This window comes from Dermochelys coriacea, chromosome 27, assembly GCF_009764565.3.
Source record: "Dermochelys coriacea isolate rDerCor1 chromosome 27, rDerCor1.pri.v4, whole genome shotgun sequence".
NCBI lineage: Eukaryota > Metazoa > Chordata > Testudines > Dermochelyidae > Dermochelys > Dermochelys coriacea.
Window position 1 is genome coordinate 11079557 of NC_050094.1, and position 18417 is coordinate 11097973.

An 18417-nucleotide genomic window follows, 5' to 3' on the forward strand; every position below is an offset into this window, starting at 1 on the left:
GCCCCTCTCCTAGCCAGGACTGGTCACTAGGAGGAGACGTGACCAGATACACTAAGCAGCCCCATGTCCGTATTACACGTGCTCCCAGTAAGAGCAGCAAGAACCTGCCTGAGAGCTCTGACTTAACAGCCCCAGGGCCTGATCCCTCGCTGGGGCAAACCAGCATCACTCCAAGGGGTGCCAAGGGGCCAGATCCCCAGCGGGCATCCATCGATCCAGCTGAGCTGGCCAGCAGCCCACGTCTGGTGCCCAGACACCCAAGGTGACAGCTTCCTCTTGGGTTTTCAACGACCCCTTCCTCTAATGATATTGACCAGCAAGTTTCACGCTCTCCCCAGTGACTCGTGCTGCTCAATAATTAGCCGCCGTGATTAGAGCATCTTTATTCCGCTGCAGCTCATAGAATATCAGAGTTGGAAGGGACCTCAGGAGGTCATCTAGTCCAACCTCCTGCTCAAAGCAGGACCAATCCCCAATTTTTGCCCCGGATCCCTAAATGGCCCCCTCAAGGATTGAGCTCACAACCCTGGGTTTAGCAGGTCAATGCTCAAACCACTGAGCTATCCCTCCCCCCTGAGCTAAGTGCCTGTGCCAGATGGATCAGGCTGGCGGCTGTGGCTCTCAGGGGTGAAGAAGTCACAGTGGGTGGCCGGGGTTCCCTTTTCTATGGCAGGGGGATCATTCGAGTCTTGGGAACCTTTAACACAAGTCAAGCCACAAGCAGCCGGGTTTGGGGAAATCAGTCAGTCATTCTCCCACCACCACCAAAGACCCCTCGGCACTGGTTAGTGAAATCACCACTAGGAGAAACAGCTGGTTATCAAAGAGCCGGTGGGTTTGCTTTGTGGTCCACTCTGACAGCAGCTCACAGAGGGGTGGGGTCCAGGCACGGAACCGGGAGGCAGGAACTCGCTTCCCCCCCCCACCTGGGTCTCTGAGCCTCTCTGCTTCCCCCCCCACCCTCTCCGTGACTCTAGAGGAGAACGGTGCCTCACTCCCAGAGCGTGGCATAACTTGGCCAGCATCCTCAAAGCCACCCTCCCACTCCGAGATCTGGGTGCCATCAGAGTGCCGATGGCTGTCACTTCATCGGGAGCTGCCACCCCATTGTGAACAGCTGGCCCGCACAATCTCCCTCACGAAAGCCCGAAAGCCGTGGAAACAGACTCGTGTTTCCGGGTGGCAGGGAGTCTGAAACGGGCCATTAACCGGGCTTGGGGCAGGCTTTAGAAACAGAAGCGATAAACGGAGGGGCGGCAGTGCCCTCTGCTGGTCGGAAAGCACCGTGCCTCCACACAGGACCCTGCGGATTTTGATCCCCGGGCCCTTCGAGCGGCCCAGCAAACGGGCGCTGGGCCGTAGAGATGTGTGGCCAACAGCTGTTCTTTTCAGCAGGGGGACATAAATATACCAAAAACATCAACAGCCCATAGTACTCCGTAAGCTAACAGGCCGGACTCAGAACCACCCCTGGATAAGTCCATCAATGGCTATTAGCCAGGATGGGCAGGGATGGTGTCCCTAGCCTCCGTTTGCCAGGAGCTGGGAATGGGCGACAGGAGATGGATCACTTGACGATTCCCTGTTCTGTTCATTCCCTCTGGGGCACCTGGCATCGGCCATTGTAGGAAGACAGACACTGGGCTAGATGGTCTGACTGACAATGGTCTGACTGTTCTTATGTACGGTATAACTCCACGGCCTGCGCTGTGCGGGAGGTTAGATTAGCCCAGTGGTTCTCAAACTATTTACCATTGTGGGCCACACATGCAGCTCTTGATGTGTTAGGTGTGCTGCATCCACACAATATATAAACTACCAATATGGCCCTGAGGATGTCACATGGGCTGCAGCTGTATGCTGATTGGGCCACAAGCAGCCCGTGGGCTTTGGGTTGAGAGCCACTGGATTAGACAGTCATAATGATGGCTTTTGGTGCTAAAATCTAGAAACCCAATAAAATATTCATTGAGCTCATAGAGGGACTCTATTTTGGGGGCTGGGATGCGGAGGGAGAGGGCAGCACACTCCAACTATTCTGTGCTTCCCAGGGTCCATACAGCACCGTGGAAAGCAGAGTATAAGTTAGAGCAACCCTGAGGCTGCTCTAAACACCAATGACTGGGCAGGCCCCAGAATGCAGTGATCAGAAAAGTGGCCTTAAGGAGCTGGGAATCATGGCCAGTGAGGGTATAAGCCCCCCGTGTATTACAAGTCCCTCTACAATGGCCAACATTATGAAGAGACCATGCTGGGAAGGCCAAACATCTTCCCGGGCCAGAAGTGAAAGACTCACCATGTGTCAGGCCAGGGTTGCCATGGAGAGACAGGTATTGGACCTCCTGGTTCTGCAGCTGGGAGTTGAGGTTCTGGAAGGAGTTGCCATCTCTCTGTCTCAGCTGCTGCTCCAGGCTCCGGATCCGATTCAGATGAGTCTCCACCAAAGCTCTCTGGCGAGGAGGGAAAAAAAGGGGTACAGAAAGAGAGGGTGAAGGTAAGAGATCTGTGCTGCATGTATAGCCCCCCCTGTACACACAACCCTTTGCACACCATGTGGTTTGTGGGCCCTTTCTGCAGGAGGCCTGGCCCCATGTGGTGCAAGGGGTTGTACAAACTGAATATACATGCCAGAGCCCGAGAGCAAATCTGATGGCCACCACTGTGACTGACACACCAGGGATTGAACTGAGGACCTCCTGAACTAAAACCAGGAGCCATTACAGCTTGAGCGAAAGCTCTGCAGCTGGCCTGTGTAACAGACTCTGATCCCCCATAGATCGGTACCTGTAACACACACTCACCAGGCGGTTACACAAACACCTACGAGATTCAGTAGCTGAAATACACCCAGCGTGTAGGGGCAGATTTTCAAATTACAATAGGAGTCAGGTGCCTAACTCCCTTGGACACTTTGGAAAAATCCCACCTTAGGAACCTTCGAGCAATAGACAGTCGACCGCATCAAAAGCCACCAGCTCAATTGTCACACCTGAGCGCTGCATAAACACAGTCCCTGTGTCTCTCTCTTCTGCTGTTTGTCCCATCCGCACAGACACATCCGCACCCCAAAAACAACACTCAGCTGGATCCTCTTTGTCTGATCTTTTGAATTTCTGGTGGTCTTGGGTGTGCCTTTGTTTCTTACATTCCACCAAAATGAAGGGCAGTTATTAAACTAATGAACGCAAGAGGTTTTTACCTAGCCCACATAACAACAACAAGGTTAAAAGCACTCGGGAGGACAGGACGAGACGAGACCTTGACAAGCTGGAGAATTGGTCTGAAATGAACCAGATGAAATCCAATAAAGACAAGTGCAAAATACGTAGGACGGGGGGGAAAAAAATCAAATCCCTTTTGATCGAATAACTGCTAGTTGTTCGTACTGCTGAGAAGGATCTGGGGATTACGGTGAATCACAAACGGCGTATGAGTCAGCAGCGCGATGCAGTTGTCAAAAGGGCGAATATCATTCTGGGGAGTGTTAACAAGGGTATCGGATGTCTACACTTGGAAGTTAGGCTGGTGTAACTATGTCACTAGTGCAGACAGAGGTAGATTGATGGGAGAATTCTGGCTACTGCCACTCATGGAGGTCAACGGGAGAAGAAATCCCATCAGCACGGGCAGCGTCTTTGCTAAAGCACTAACAGCGCCACTCCAGCATTTTAAGTTTTGACGACAAGCCCTAAGACACGGGAGGGATTTATCCCACTCTACTCGGCACTGGAGGGGCCTCGGCTGGAGTACGGTGTCCGGATCTGGGCACCGCGCTTTAGGAAAGACGTGGACAAACTGGAGAGAATCCAGAGGAGAGCCACAAAAATTATCCAAGGTTTAGAAAACCCGACCCATGGGGGAAAAAAGTACAAAAATACCTGAGCATGTTTAGTCTTGAGAAAAGAAGACTTGGGAGGACCTGAGAACAGTCTGCAATACGTTACAGGCTGTTACAAAGAGGGCTGCAATTGACTACTCTGTGCATCCACAGAAGGTAGGATAAGCAGTAATGGGCTTAACCTGTAGCAAGGGAGATGTAGGTTAGATATTAGAAAAACTTTCTAACTCTCAGGGTAGTTAAGCTCTGGGTTTCCAGTGGAGGTTTGGATTCTAAATACCCCTGTGGATCTGGGCCCAAAGCATTTTCGCAGTCTTCATGCAGCTCTGAAAGCAACACAAGGCCAGGGTACAGCTGGAAGCAAAGAGGAGCTGCTGCCCCAGGGAGCCGAGAGTACTGCCAAAGCGAAGGAGAAGTGATAAGACACATTAGGAAAAGTCACGTTCAAAGCCGCACTGCAGCGGACTCTGATTCAGGCATTAACCGAGGTAAGTAATCGAGTTATACTGCCTGATGCACGAATTCAGCCATTACAGTAATTGTGTCTTGGAGCACTCTGCATTCCCCTAGCACAGAGCTCAAATGAGTGAAGCCCTGCAAGGTAGAGTACAGCGGGTCAGTATCCTCAGCCCCGCTTGACAGATGCACAAAGAGGTGAAGCGATTTGCCCAGCAACAGTGAGTCAGCGACAGAACTGGAAATAGAACCCAGGAGTCCTGGGAATAGAATCCCGGAGTCCTGACGCCGGTTCCCTGCAAACAGGCCCAGAGGAGCAAAGATATTTAGGCCCCTAAACTTCCAGGAAGTTAGAAGCCTAAATACCTTTGGGGATCTGGGCCATACTCCCTGTGAGAGCTAGGAATGAAACCAAAGAGTCCTGTCTCCCAGTCCCCTGTTCTAGCCACCAACGAGACTCCAAGATCAAAGGACAGAACAAAACAGACTATCTGGTACCTTATGCCGCCTCCTATTACCCAGCATCTAAGCGCCTCAGACTTTAATGCATTTGTCCTCACAACAGCGCTGTTACTCCACTGCACAGATGGGGAAGACACAGAGACTAAGGGTCTTGCCCAAGGCACACAGGACGTCTGTGGCACAGCAGGGAATCAAACCTGGATCTCCTAAGTCCCAGGCCAGGCCAGCTCCTTAGCCCCCTGACTACCCTCTTCCTAGCTACCTGCCTCCCACCAAAGGATTATTCAATCTGGATTCCTCTGGCCTATTTTTGAGTGGTTGAAGACTATCCCAGGCCGTGAGGTCGCGGCGCACGCAGGGCACTCGCTAGTACCTACCATCTCCCCCAGCTCCGACTCCAAGTCGGCCTTCTCCACACACAGCTTCTCATACGCCTGGATCATCTCGTCCAGCTGCTCCTCCCTCTCTTTGCTCTTCTGGAGCTGGAAAGAACAAAGGGAGCTGTTCGCAGGGAGACGCGCCACCGAGCGGAGCATTGGCCGGACCTCTCCAGGCCTGTTAAAGGAGGGTGGGGGGTGCGTTGTAACAATGGACACATGCTAAAGGTACTAAAGGCTGAAATCCAAGCCTCTCTGCCGTGGGGTCCTCTGATACGTTAGCAGTCGGGGAGACGCTGATCCTGCTCCAGCCAGAGAGAAGTGGACACAGGAACAACGATAGCAGATAATAAATAGCTTCCATTTTCCCAGCCCCTTTGACCCATAGTGCTTGATAAGTGTTATATAGGCAGAGACCACCTCTGAAATGCAGCCACCTCTGGGGTGCAACACAGCAGCTGATTAACAGCTCCCAGCAATGTTTCAGACAGGAAGAGAAGAAAAACAGCATGCCTGGCTTAAATGGCTCGGGAAGGGGCTTTTTGGCTGCCAAAATATAATTACCGGAGCTGGAATTTGGCCAGGATGCCAGGCTTAACCCCCTTGCATCTGAGAATTCTCCTCCATAGGGGCCTGCAGATCCTTCTATCCCAAAGGCTAAGAAATTGTCTCTATCGGGCTCTGCAAACCCCCCCCTCAAACACAATCAGTGGGGCTGAGAATCCCCCTCTATCAGGCCCTCCAGACACACAGACACCTCTGCAATACAGGGCCTGGCTAGCCCTATCTCCCAGACCTCGCCACAACCCTGATCTTTTCAGCTAGGAACCAATGGGCCCGGGCAAGCCAGCTGCGAGGTGCCAAGCCCCCAGAGCCACCCACCTCATGCTGGAACTGGTTCAGCTGCTGCTGGAGGCTGGCCTTCTCACTCTTCAGCAGGGAGCACTCCTGGGTATCGTAGACGGAGAAGAGGCGCTCCTCTCCGAACTCGCCAATCACTGGGTACTGCAGCCACGGGGCAAAAGCAGACATGGGCATCAAGGAACCCTCCGACAGTAGCATGGGGCGCCCTAACTCAGCAGCCCCGGCAACTCCCCAGGAGCCGGGGGGTTGCCCCTGTCTGGCATCCAATGGAGCAAGTCGCAGGCCGGCCCCAGAGAACAGCGCTCAGCTCAGTTCAGAGGGACTCCCAGAGCTCAGTCCAGCGCTGAGTGCAACAGAGACGTGCTCTGGTTAATCATCGTTGTGCTAGAGACACAGGAAACTGCATGCCCAGCGGTGTATAATCACGGGGACAAGCCCAGAGCTGCACACTGCATATACAACCCACAGAAACACGTGTGAGCCCAGAAACACCCCCCCCCATCAAATCTACAACCCCAGAGGTGCTGCCCATGAAGCTGTAAAAAGGCGTACAATCCCAGAGCTGCACGCCCAGCTGTGTATTACTATGAGCGTGACCCCAGAGCCGCATACCCCACGCCACGCTGTTACAGCTGCTATTACAGTTATCCCCGGACTCCTGGCACCTGTCCCAGTGATTCCATTCGCCTGGCCGGGGTCAGGTCTGCCCTGGATCTGGCGGGGGGAGAACACTCGCCCTCTCACGCCTCACCTTGATCTCATACATCTTCAGCCTCCTCTTGAGGGTGGAGTTCTCCCTCTCCAGGCTGGTCAGGCGGTTTTTGATGTCGTCGTAGGCCGTGATGAGGGCAAAGTGAGAGGCCGAGCACATCTCGCTGGAGAGGTCCGTGTTGGGGCTGTCCAGCCACACCTCATCCTGGCACAGGGCCTCCTGGGTGAGGATGCTGATGTCATCCTCGAACATGGAGTCCATCGCACAGCTCGGGATGGGCCTTCAGCGGGAATCGCCAGGGCACAGTGACTCCTGACTGCAAAAGAACAACAGGGGCCAGGGTGAAGAGAGGAAGCAGGGCCTAGTGGTTAATCATCGGTGCTCCGGTAGCACCTAGGGACCCTGTCGTCTCCTGGCAGCAGTTGAGCAACGTACAAATGCACAGCGAGATGGTCCTGGCCCAAGAGTGCTTGCAACCCCCAGAAGCTGACCAAGGAAGCATTATCCCCATTTTATGGAGGGGGAGAGGGGGGAACTGAGGCACAGAGAGACTTTCCTGAAGTCACCCAGGGAGTCTGCAGCAGAGGCAGTAATCAAACCCAAATCTCTCAAGTCCCAGCCCAGCCACAAGAACAAAGCACTTGGACGAGCCACTTAACCACAGTATTAGCTCTGGGGGAGACACACCGGTGGCTGCTGGTGGATGGTGTCTGAGATTTTTTTTTTTAAAGCAGACCAGGAAATGGGCAGTGAGGGGTGCCCATCTCATACTGGCAGGGAAAAGGGCTTGTGTTTATTAATGAACTGCCATTAAAAAAAAAAAAAAGCCCCCTGTTCTGCAACACAAGAGAAATCTGGGACACCTAGGCCTCCATGCTTCTGAGCGCGGGAGGTAGATAAATAACAAACCCAGGTAATGGTGGAATGAAAAGCTCTCAGCACTGTGATACCTCTGCCAGCAGATCAGCTGAAAAGGGGAGCAAGCCTGGAAGAGGGACCAGAACTACTCCCCCGCCCCAAACACACGAAAAGATGGGAGTTGGGGACATGACACAGCGATGCCAACTGCACAGTGAGTCACTGCAAAGGGGGCGGATGAAGACAGAACCTGATGAGCAAAACTTTGCGCTGGCTTTAGCACCTTCCAGCAGAGAGAATGAAAGCCATTTAAGTCACCGCTAAGATCTGATCAGAATTAATATATAGGCCTTCTCCTCTGTAGATCTCAAAGCACTACCCAGCACATGTGGCTAATAGGCTATTGAATTGTGGCTAATGCATGTGGCTTTTTAATAATGTGGCTAATAAGAAAAATTAAAACCACCAAGTGTGGCTAGCATCGAATTTCTATTGGACACCTCTGCACTACACAGAGATTTTGTCCCGGTATCACTATGTTAATTAGGGGCGAGGTTTTTCTTTATGGCTACAGTTATCCCAGTACAATTTCTAGCATGGATGCAGTTATCCTGGTAAAAAGATGCCTTATACTGGTGGAGCATATTCCCTTCCTCATACAGGTCTAAGCTACACCAATATAAGCACGTTGATACTAGTAAACACTCCAGGAGGGGGATGCAGGATTTTAACTACATCAGTACAGTTAAAGCGACACCACTCGCGGGTAGACAAGATCTGAGCACCAGCATCCCCGTGGGATAGATGGGGCTACTATAGCAGCGATTCAGACAGGAAGCTGGGTGAACTGAAGCTGGCACCAAGCCATGCCCAGTGTCGCACGAAGCTCTCACAGCACGGGGGGGGGGGGGGGAGGCATCTGTGACGCGTCAGCCAGCGGGGGCGAGCTGAAGGAAGTCTGCATTGGTGTTCTTTACGTGCTGAGTGGGCCAAAAGAAGGTGTACATTACAGCAGTGTAAGACTCCTCTCTGATTTGTGGCCGAGTGGGGTTAAGTGACTTTCTCAAGGTCCCAGAGGAACTCTGTGGCTGAACCCAAAATAGATCCCTGTCCCGATGTCTCCCGGGCTGGCGCCTTAGCCACATGGCTCCCCTTCCTCCCTAGAAATAAAAGGCAGGAATACAGCGCACCCTATAGAAAGACACACTCATCACCAAGAGCACAGCCAGCGCCTCCTGATTCCTGGCACAAACACCCCCCACCCCCAATGCTTGCCCGCTCTGGTGCCACAGACCTGCATTAAACCCACAGAGGATGCTAGGGAACCCTCTTCTCTTCAGGTCACCAGTTAGAATCTGGCTCGGATCAATAGGGCCTGACGTTCCGCCCAGCTGTTTATGGAACTAGGTGATGAGACGGGGGCTTCCATCCAGAGCTTTAGCGGACAGGTGCCTCCGACACAGCTGGCACCAGCTGACCCCCTTGTTGGCAGCCTCAGGAAAGGAATGGGCCATTAAGACTTGTCTCTCACTGCCCTGCGGGTCCCTCCAGGGAAAGGGCCAGGGCATGTGGGAATGTCTCTCTTCCACGCTTAACTAACAGTGACACAAAGGGTTAAGGCACTGATCTAGCATGCAGGAGACCTGGGATCAATTCCCAGCTCTGCCACAGACTCCCTGCATGACCTTGGGCAAGTCACTTAGCCCCTCCGTGCCTCAGTTTCCCCCTCTGTAAAATGTGGGAGAATAACTCTGAGTAGATGTCTCTGCAGCCTGACAGGCAGGGTTATTAGAGCAGGGTGGGCTAGGAGTCAGGAAAGCCCCAGCTCCACAGTGTGACCTCAGGGAAGTCACACGTCCCCTCCCACTCTTTGTCTGCTTAGCTTGTCTGAGCAGACCTGGCTTTGTACTATGCGTATGTTCAGCGCCCAACCTGCCCTTGAGGGGCTTTTAGGCACCCTTCAAACAGTTGTTTCCCAAAGATCTTTCTGTGGCTTGTGCCAGAGGACAGCTACAGTGCCACTCTCTTTGCTGAGGGAATTAGTATTTAAATGCATTCAATTAAATAAAGCCTACAAAGAGCATGACATCATCACAACGTCAACCCCAGCCCAGAGGGCAAACGAACAAACCAACCAACCACAAAAAACACACTATGAACCAACATAGGAAAAAAACACTAACCCCCAGATGCCACCCCTGCAATCCCCCAAAACTCAGAGGAAAGGCAGAGGACTTGCCTTCACTGCTAAGTTAACACAGAAGTGACAACTCAAGCCCCACTCACACACAAACCTTTCACTCAAATGCATGGTGCTTGTAACTGGAGTTGGGCCAGCCCAAAGGGAGAGACCCCTTAGCTGCTGCCCCAGACTCTCTGCAGTGTGAACACTGGCTAGCGCAGGGCTTCTCTCCACACATTTTCCAGTGACCTCAGAGTGCAGCCATCAACTCTTGCTGGTGGCCACTCTGACACTTTTTCCTAAAATACTTAAGTAACTTTAGGAAAACTAGATAAATATGCAGTTTATTTATGCAGAGGTTGGGTTTTTTTGCAGACTCAATGATAAAAATAATATACAGTTGTTTCTATTCTTTACTGGACCTAAACAGAATAGAAACACAAATAAGGTGCTTTGCACGTTCTTGTCTTTCGTTGTTGTCGTCGCGTTTCTTTTGCTTTCTGGTTGCTTTAAAATAAATAAAATAAATAAATAAATACTTACTAGCTAGTAAGTCTGCTGTTGCAAAAAGTAGTATTTGGTAATATCACTTTTCACATTAAACCAGAATTAAGCCCTGGATGGGGAGGCGGGTAGGGAGGCAAAGCGGGTCAGGGGGGACGGATGGGGTGCCGGGGAGGCAGTGGGGGCCAGGGATGATATGGGGGCGGGGGGGGGGGGGTGAGCCGAGGACCAGCATCCACAGCCGGGGTCCAGGATGGGAGCCTGCTGCATGCCACTCCAGGGCCGAAACCCGAAGCCAGAGCCTCACGGCACCCAGGGAGGTGGGGAACTCACTGGCTGCCTGCTTCTCTGATGTTTTTGGCTCCAGAAGGGGCAGGGGAGGGGCCACTGGAGGCTGTGGCTGCAAGAAAAGCCCCTGGTGACCACATGCAGCCACGGTGGCCGCATTTGAGAAACACTGGGCTAGCACCATCTGAATACTGCCTGGTCTCCAATTTCCCGCCATGTGCCCCGAAAGGACAGGCAAGTTGTCCCATAGGTTCCTGGGAAAGAGTCCCTCCTGCAGTGTGAAGAGCTGTGGGATGTGCCCCAGAAGTCTATGGGATACGGATGGCATTATGGGATGGAGAAAATTGCATGATGGGAACTTGACTCCTTGCTTCCAGTCATCCCTGCACGACGCATTTCTACCCCACAATGCATTGCGAAAATGGCCCAAAAGGCACTGCCCGGGACGGCGGCGTGTGGCACACCAGGATAGCTACCCGCAGTGCGCCGCTCTGCATTGACGCAAGCACTCCGGGCGAGCAGACGCACGCGCCCCAGCGATGTACTAACAGCGACGGCTGGATGCCAAGGTAACTGTCGTCGACCAAAGCCTGGAGTTAGGGTGACCAGATGTCCCGATTTTATAGGGACAGTCCTGATATTTTTTCTTATATAGGCACCTATTACCCTCCATCCCAGTCCCGATTTTTCACACGTGCTATCTGGTCACCCTACCTGGAGTGCAGAAATGGCCTTCGCAAGCGCAGCCCAAGCACGGGGCGTTAACTCCGTGGTGAAGACAGACCTTGAGAGTCAGGGGACCTGGGTTCTAATCCCAATTTTTCTGCTGACCTGCCGTGTGAATTCAGACACTCAGTTCTTTTCGTTAAATCTCTTTGATCCCTCCCCCTTTGCTTATTTAGATTGCGAGCTCTCTGGGGCAGGGACTGTCTCTCACCGTGTTTTTAATGAGGTCCCAAGCAAGCCCCATTGTGCCAGGAGCTGTACATGTCCAGAGGAGAACACTGGGCTTGCCAGCAATCTGAACAGAGCACGTGGGAGATATGGTCACACAAAGCATTAACACCACCAGCACGAGAGGGGAAATGGTTTGCTCAAGGTGAGTGGCAGAAGTGGGAACAGGAGGCAGGGCTATCGAGTCCCAGTTCTGTGTTCTAACCACTGCACCACACCGTCTCTGTAAGACATAGCCCTTGCTGTCGAGGCCCTTATGCACTGCTGTAGTACGAACAGTATAGAATCAGAGCCAACCGCCTTGCAACAGGCCGAATGACATTAAACAAAAGGAGTTTGAAACAAGCCCATTAGATTGATTCCAAGCCCTTTTGACTCAAAATCCCTCCATCCACAATTGACGCTAATTGAGCTTTTCATAATCCTGGGTTCCATTTCAAGCTGCACAGCTATTAAAATATTATGACTGCTTTACCATCGCCTCCCACACCACAGCCCCCCCATGCCTGGCTGGCACTGGCCCAGCACTGATAAGAGGGCCGAAGGGCATCACTGGGAACTCCTGGCCATTGCAGGAAAGGACAGTGCAAGCCGAGCCGGGTTGGAATAGCCGGTCACAGAGCAGGCGCTGGGATTACAGAAAAAGCCATTATAGTACATCCAGCGGGACATGGAAGGCTAAAAGAGAAGGCAACCTCGGGCACTAAATGACCTTTACGCTCTCCCATAACACTTGTCTGTTCAGATACTGTATTTACAGAGAGGACATAAAGCCAGAAATAGACCCCAGATTCCCAATCTCCTGCTCAATTAGACCTCCCTCCCTCCCTCCCAGAGCTAGCATGAGAAACCAGGAGCCCCAAGTCCCATTCCCCTCTTCTGACCACTATCCCACACTTCCTCCAACATCAAAATCTTCCCTCTCCCTCCTTCCACATTTCCAGATCTAAATCTCCTCTCTTGCCACTCGGGCCTCGTGCTGGCCTGACTCTTGGCCGGCACAGGTAGCAGTGGGCTATGAATCAACCATCTGCAAGAAATCGCTCCGAGACACCGGGCGCCCTTCGGAATGGTTCACTCACCATTCTGGAGTCCTTCATTTCTCAGTTATTTGTTCTGGTTTGTGCCCACCCTGAAGGGACGCATTTGTTTCCTTTCCCGTGTCACAGGTTATTCCTTAGGAGGCCTGAGCTTACCCCACAGGACTGGACACAACAGACTTAGGAGAGGCTGGCATTAGAAAATACAGTTGTCCTAACCCAAGCTAATCAGGAAACCCTTATATGTGAGATTTGATTGAGACAAGCAAAGGCATCGCCCAGTGAACAGGACTCCTGGGTTCTATTCCTGCTTCTAAGTGGGGAGTTGGTTTGAGTGGTTCCAACAAAATGGACTGGGAAGCAGGACTCCTGGGTTCCATTCCTGGATCTGGAAAGGGAGTTGGGTTTAGTAGTTAGAGCAGGACTGCTGGGTCCTAGTCCCCACTCTGCCAGGGACTCACTGTGTGACCACTTTGCCTCTCCGTGCCTCAGTTTCCCCATCCGTACAATGTGGGATAATGAAACATACTCAAGAATGCACCGCGTGTATGCTGAGCGTCCTCGGGGCTTGTGCACTCTCCGGCAAACCCTTGCCTTCTCCAGCAGCCCTGTATAACAGACCGGAGAGTCTGCAGCAGTGTCGGACAAATCAAAACATTGAAACATTCACTGAATCCAATAGGAAAGCAAATAATTCAATTGCTACAGCTTCCCCAGTTATTGCATGCCATTTATTTTACAAGGCCTTTACATTTTTAATCGTCAGTCTGCTGCAGAACTTTGCAGTTAAATGCATCACTGCCTTGCAGGAGTTCTTGGCATAGATGAAGCTGTGGGTTTTAGTAGCTGGGGAGAGGACAGGTGAGGTGTTTGGCACCTGGGAAGGTGTGGTGACAAACTGCAATAAACATAATAGTAAGTATACTAATAGGCAATTAACTAGTTAACAATAGTTTAATAGCTGACACTGATTGTGTCATCATTGGGTTTCAGAGTTAACAGCCCCCTGATACGAACAAGGCAGTTTACCTCTCCTGTGTTTTGGTTTCAGGCTGTCTGCAGGCTCTGTGGGGGGAGGGACAGGAACCTGAATCCCCACCCCCAGAAATACCTGAACTGGTGCCACTGACAAGCATGATTGCATCAGTTACATCTGGGTGATGAACTTTGCAACCATAAGGCCTAGAAACATTTTATTTACATGAACGAACAAGAAGCCAAACATTCCCCAGCTGCAGAATCACGGTGCATCTGAGCCTCAAAAGCAGATAGGCAAGTAACCGGTAGGATCAATTTCCAGCACGAATGCACAATCCCAAACACCAGGCAGGTGCCAGACTCCTTGGCCAAAATTCCCCAAGGGCGGCTTGATTCTCAATAGTTTATCAGACCCTGCCCATCCCCACGGTCTTCAGTTCTCTCCCACAGGAGCCAGTCAATCCCACAGGAACCAGTGGGAGTTCCTCCTGCCCCAAGGGGAGACACTGGGCCCCAGCTGTGCAGCATAACGGCTGGCTGGCGCATTTCAAGGGGCACCAAACACAGCCCTGGTTTGCAGATCGCTCAGAGGGACAACAAAGACCCTCCTCAGTGCCTACTTCACTGCCTACTCCCAGCTGTCCCCCACTAAGAGCTGGCAATGTGAACAAAGAATTCACTGCATGCATCCGATGAAGTGAGCTGTAGCTCACGAAAGCTTATGCTCAGATAAATTTGTGAGTCTCTAAGGTGCCACAAGTACTCCTTTTCTTTGTGCGGATACAGACTAACCCGGCTGCTGCTCTGAAAAGAATCCACTGAAACTCAGACCGATACTGACACTTGACAGGCACCACTTCGCCATGGGACCATCCCGGATAACAACAGCTTCTCAGACCCCGTAGTTTAAAAGCCAGGGGAAGATGATTCGAGAGTTACACCCTTTAATAGCGTACCTTCCCCAGCCCCTACAAAAAAGCAGCAGTGGCTGTGTCCTCCCCACCCCCGGCAAATCTGAATCTCTTTCCTGCCCCTGAGCTTCTTGGTTACTCAGCGGTGATGGGAAAGATTCCTCCCTTAATTACTTTTCATTTCCCTTGCCTGCTTCCTCTTTCACTTTGTGAACAAAGCAGCAGTAACTCACCGCCCAACAGAGATCACTTCAGGTATCAGGGAAGGTGGCACGGATGGCGCACATGGGTAAGGGGGGGGCTGGAACACTTTGCACTGTGGGGGTGCTGAGAGCCATTGAACCAAACAATAAGCCCTGCATCCGATGGGAGCCACTTCCAGCCCGGGGGTGCGGCAGCACCTCTCCTTCCAGCACGTCTGCGCATGGCTGTGCAGCCGTGAGCCTCAAGCGTGCGAGGGAAATCCTGCCAGTGCGCACGATGTGGGAGGGAAGCTTGCCAGCTGGTGTAGATGAGCGAGAGAGAGCGTGTGTGTCTGTGTGCAAAGAGTGCGACAGTGTATGTGACTAGCTGTACAAATGTGCATGCGTGAGCCTGAGTGTGCGCTCTGTCACATGCAGCAGGGTAGCAATGAGCGTGCCAGTGTGTAAGGCTGTGAGTGTGCATGTGTGAGAGTAGCGTGCATCAGGGTGCATAACACTGAGTGTGAACGTGCAACACTGTGGTCCTGAGCATGCACATGGGCCTGTGACCCACATCGAGTGTAAAGTGCGAGTCTGACTGTGCAGGCAACAGCGATGTTGTGAGAACAAGCCTGCGTGAGAAACCGTTAACCCCTTCCTCTCTGCTCTGCGAACCACAATGCAAACACTCAACTTCCCAAATGGAGGGCACCAGAGCAGGCCTGGGAGCCAGCCAAACATCCCTGCATCCGCTCCAGCCAGCCAGGAAGATGCTTGCAAATAATAAACCACTGTTACCTGGCTGGCAAAGCCCCAGCTCCCTGCTGTGAGCCTTCACAGAGATCAGCCTGCAAGCACAGACTCCCTGCCCCTCCCTCTCACCCCACACAGAGTCATCCCAAGCAGCCAGCTGTTGCATTTGCTTCCAGATGTCTGGTCCCTGAGCCCAAAGTAGAGCTGATGGGAGGGGAAGGGTCTGTCCAGCTGATCCCACTAGTGTGTAGAGAGTGGGGTGAATACATACAATGGGAGCAGGATGGGGGAGGGGCATGCTTGCCATACGGGGGGGGGGGTCATGTGAATGGGCCAGGGTGTGGGGGGGCCTGCATATGCAGCGGCATTAGCTTTACTAGTTACATATGCAGAGTGGTCAGAATGTGGGGGGGGGCAGTCACAGAGGCAGGGATTGCAATGGGCTGGGGGGACAATGATGCAATGGGGATGGGGGGGAATCAGGGTTGGAGAGTGTCACAGACACAATGGGGGGGTCCCGGGAGTTAGGCTGCGAGGGTCTCAGATGCAATGGAGTCACAGGTCTTAGGGTGCAGGAGGTCAGAATATGGAGGGCCCAGAGGTGCCCTGGGATCAGGATGGGGGAAGATCACAGTTAGAGGGGTCACAGATTCAGGGTGTCAGCAAGCATGGGGGGACAGACACAATGGGATCAGGGAGTTAGGGGTGTGGGGGTCATGTAGGCAGGGGTCAGCACAGAGGTTGGAGGATCACAGATACAGTTGGTTGCAGCGGGGTGTCATGGATGCAGGGTGTTAGGATGCTATGAAGCAGTTGGCCAGAGATCAGAATGTGGGCGGGGGGGGGGGTCACAGATGCATGGAGCTGGGGGGTCAGGGCAGGGACCAGAGATGCAATAGAACGAGGGGATTAGGATTGCACAAGTGGTACAGATGCAGGGAACCAGGCAGGTCACAGATACATTGGGACCGGGGATGGGGGTGGGGGGTCGGTATACAATGTGGTCTGGGGAAATGAGGGTGCACATGTGGGGTCATAGATACAGGGGACCAGGGTTTGGGGGGGGTTAGTATACAATGGGGTCCAGGGAGATGGGGGGGGTCAGAGATGCAGAAGCTGGGGGGTGAGGGCAGGGATCAGACATGCAATGGGATCAAGGGGCTAGTATGGGGTGGGGGGTCACAAATGAAATGGGGCATCACAGATGCAATGGGACCAAGCATTGAAGCGTGTGGGGGGGGAGTTGGTACGCAATGGAGTCTGGGGACTCGAGGAGGTTGGGGTGTGGAGGACTCACGGATATAGGGGGCTGGGGGTGGGGATCAGGGCAGGAAGGGAGCAGGGGTGCAATGGGGCCAGGGGAGGGTCAGGATGTGGGGTTTGGGCAGGGAGGAACTAGGGGTGCAGTGGGGCCTCAGGGAGGGTTGGGATGGGGGGGTTCCAGATGCAGGGGCAAGGGAGGGGAGGGACCAGGGGTGCAATGGGGCCGAGGGAGGGTCAGGATGGGGGTCCAGGCAGGGAGGGAGCGGGGGGGGCAATGGGTCCGGGGGAGGGTCGGGCTGAGGGGGTCCGGGCAAAGACGGAGCGGGCGGGCAATGGGTCCGGGGGAGGGTCAGATGGGGGGAGGTCTGGGCAGGGAGGGACCTGGGGTGCAATGGGGCCAGGGGAGGGTCCGGCAGGGAGGGAGTGGGGGTGCAATGGGGCTGGGGGAGGGTCAGGCTGGGGGGTCCGGGCAGGGAGGTAGCGAGGGTGCAATGGGGCCAGGGTGGGGGATGGGCTGGGGGGATCCAGGCAGGGAGGTAGCGGGGGTGCAATGGGGCCAGGGCAGGGGATGGACTGGGGGGTCTGGGCGGGGAGGTAGCGGGGTTGCAATGGGACTGGGGGGGTCGGGATGGGGGGGTCCAGGCAGCGAGCGAAGGACCCGGGGTGCAATGGGGCCAGGGCGGGGGGATGGGCTGGGGGGTCCAGGCGGGGGGGTAGCAGGGGTGCAATGGGGATGGGGGGCCGGGCAGGGAGGGACCCGGGGTGCAATGGGGATGGGGGGGCCGGGCGGGGAGGGACCCGGGGTGCAATGGGGCCGGGGCGGGGGATGGGGCTGGGGGTCCGGGCGGGGAAGTAGCGGGGGTGCAATGGGGATGGGGGGCCGGGCGGGGAGGGGAGGGACCCAGGGTGCAATGGGGCCGGGGCGGGGGATGGGGCTGGGGGTCCGGGCGGGGAGGGACCCAGGGTGCAATGGGGATGGGGGTCCGGGCGGGGAGGTAGCGGGGGTGCAATGGGGATGGGGGGCCGGGCGGAGAGGGGAGGTAGCGGGGGTGCAATGGGGATGGGGGGCCGGGCGGGGAGGGGAGGGGAGGGACCCGGGGTGCAATGGGGCCGGGGTGCCGGTACAGCCCGTGTTGCTCGGACCTTTACCCGCCCGGAGGAGACAGCCCCGCCCCTCCCCTCCCCTCCCCGTGGGGCCCCCCAGCGCGGGGGCGGGGGCCCGACCCCCGGCCGCAGGCGCCCAGCGCGGCGGAGCCGACTCACCGCAGCCAGGCGGGCTCCATGCTCGGCGCGACCGGATCCCCCCGGAGCAGCGCCGGGGTGTGGGGCGGCTCCTTCGCCCCCCACCGGGAATGGCTCCGCCGCTTCCCTTTTCCTGCCGCCCCTTTCTTCCGCTCGCACTAGCCCCCGCCGGCCGCACCACGTGGCCCCCCGCCGGGCCGGGCCGGGCCGAGCCGAGCCGGGCCGGGCCGGCTGGATCCCGGCCCGGCGCATCCCCACCCAGCTCGGCACCGCTCGGCCGCGGGCTCACCCCTTCGCCCGGCTCCCCGCCTGGCCGGGGCTCGCCTGGGCCATGCCGGCTCCTGCCCGGCGAGCAAATAAACAAACCAGACCCAGGGCGAGAGGGACAGAGCCGCCCTGGTCCTTTCCAAGAGGATCGGATCCTGTCCCCTTATCCCCCCCGCATCTGTGCCCCCCCCCTTTAAATGCAGCGATGTGTTTTGAAGGGAAGAGGAGGAGCTGGGGAAATAAACCTCCCCCCGCCTCTCCTCTCCCCCCGCAACCAGCTGGCCGC

General features: G+C 54.8%; 1 protein-coding gene across 1 annotated transcript in view; it reads right to left on the reverse strand.

The window, feature by feature from the left end:
* The window catches only part of TBKBP1 (TBK1 binding protein 1), a 57551-nt gene extending 39415 nt beyond the window's left edge, over positions 1–18136 (reverse strand). Inside the window, exons 1-5 of the mRNA XM_038385539.2 lie at positions 17886–18136; positions 6749–7025; positions 6016–6138; positions 5134–5238; positions 2297–2450 (exon numbers count right to left, since the gene is read on the reverse strand). Of these exons, the coding sequence (XP_038241467.1) occupies positions 2297–2450; positions 5134–5238; positions 6016–6138; positions 6749–6970 (604 nt within the window). The 5' untranslated portion in view covers positions 6971–7025; positions 17886–18136. The remainder of the gene's footprint in view (positions 1–2296; positions 2451–5133; positions 5239–6015; positions 6139–6748; positions 7026–17885) is intronic.
* Positions 18137–18417: the final 281 nt, after the last annotated feature.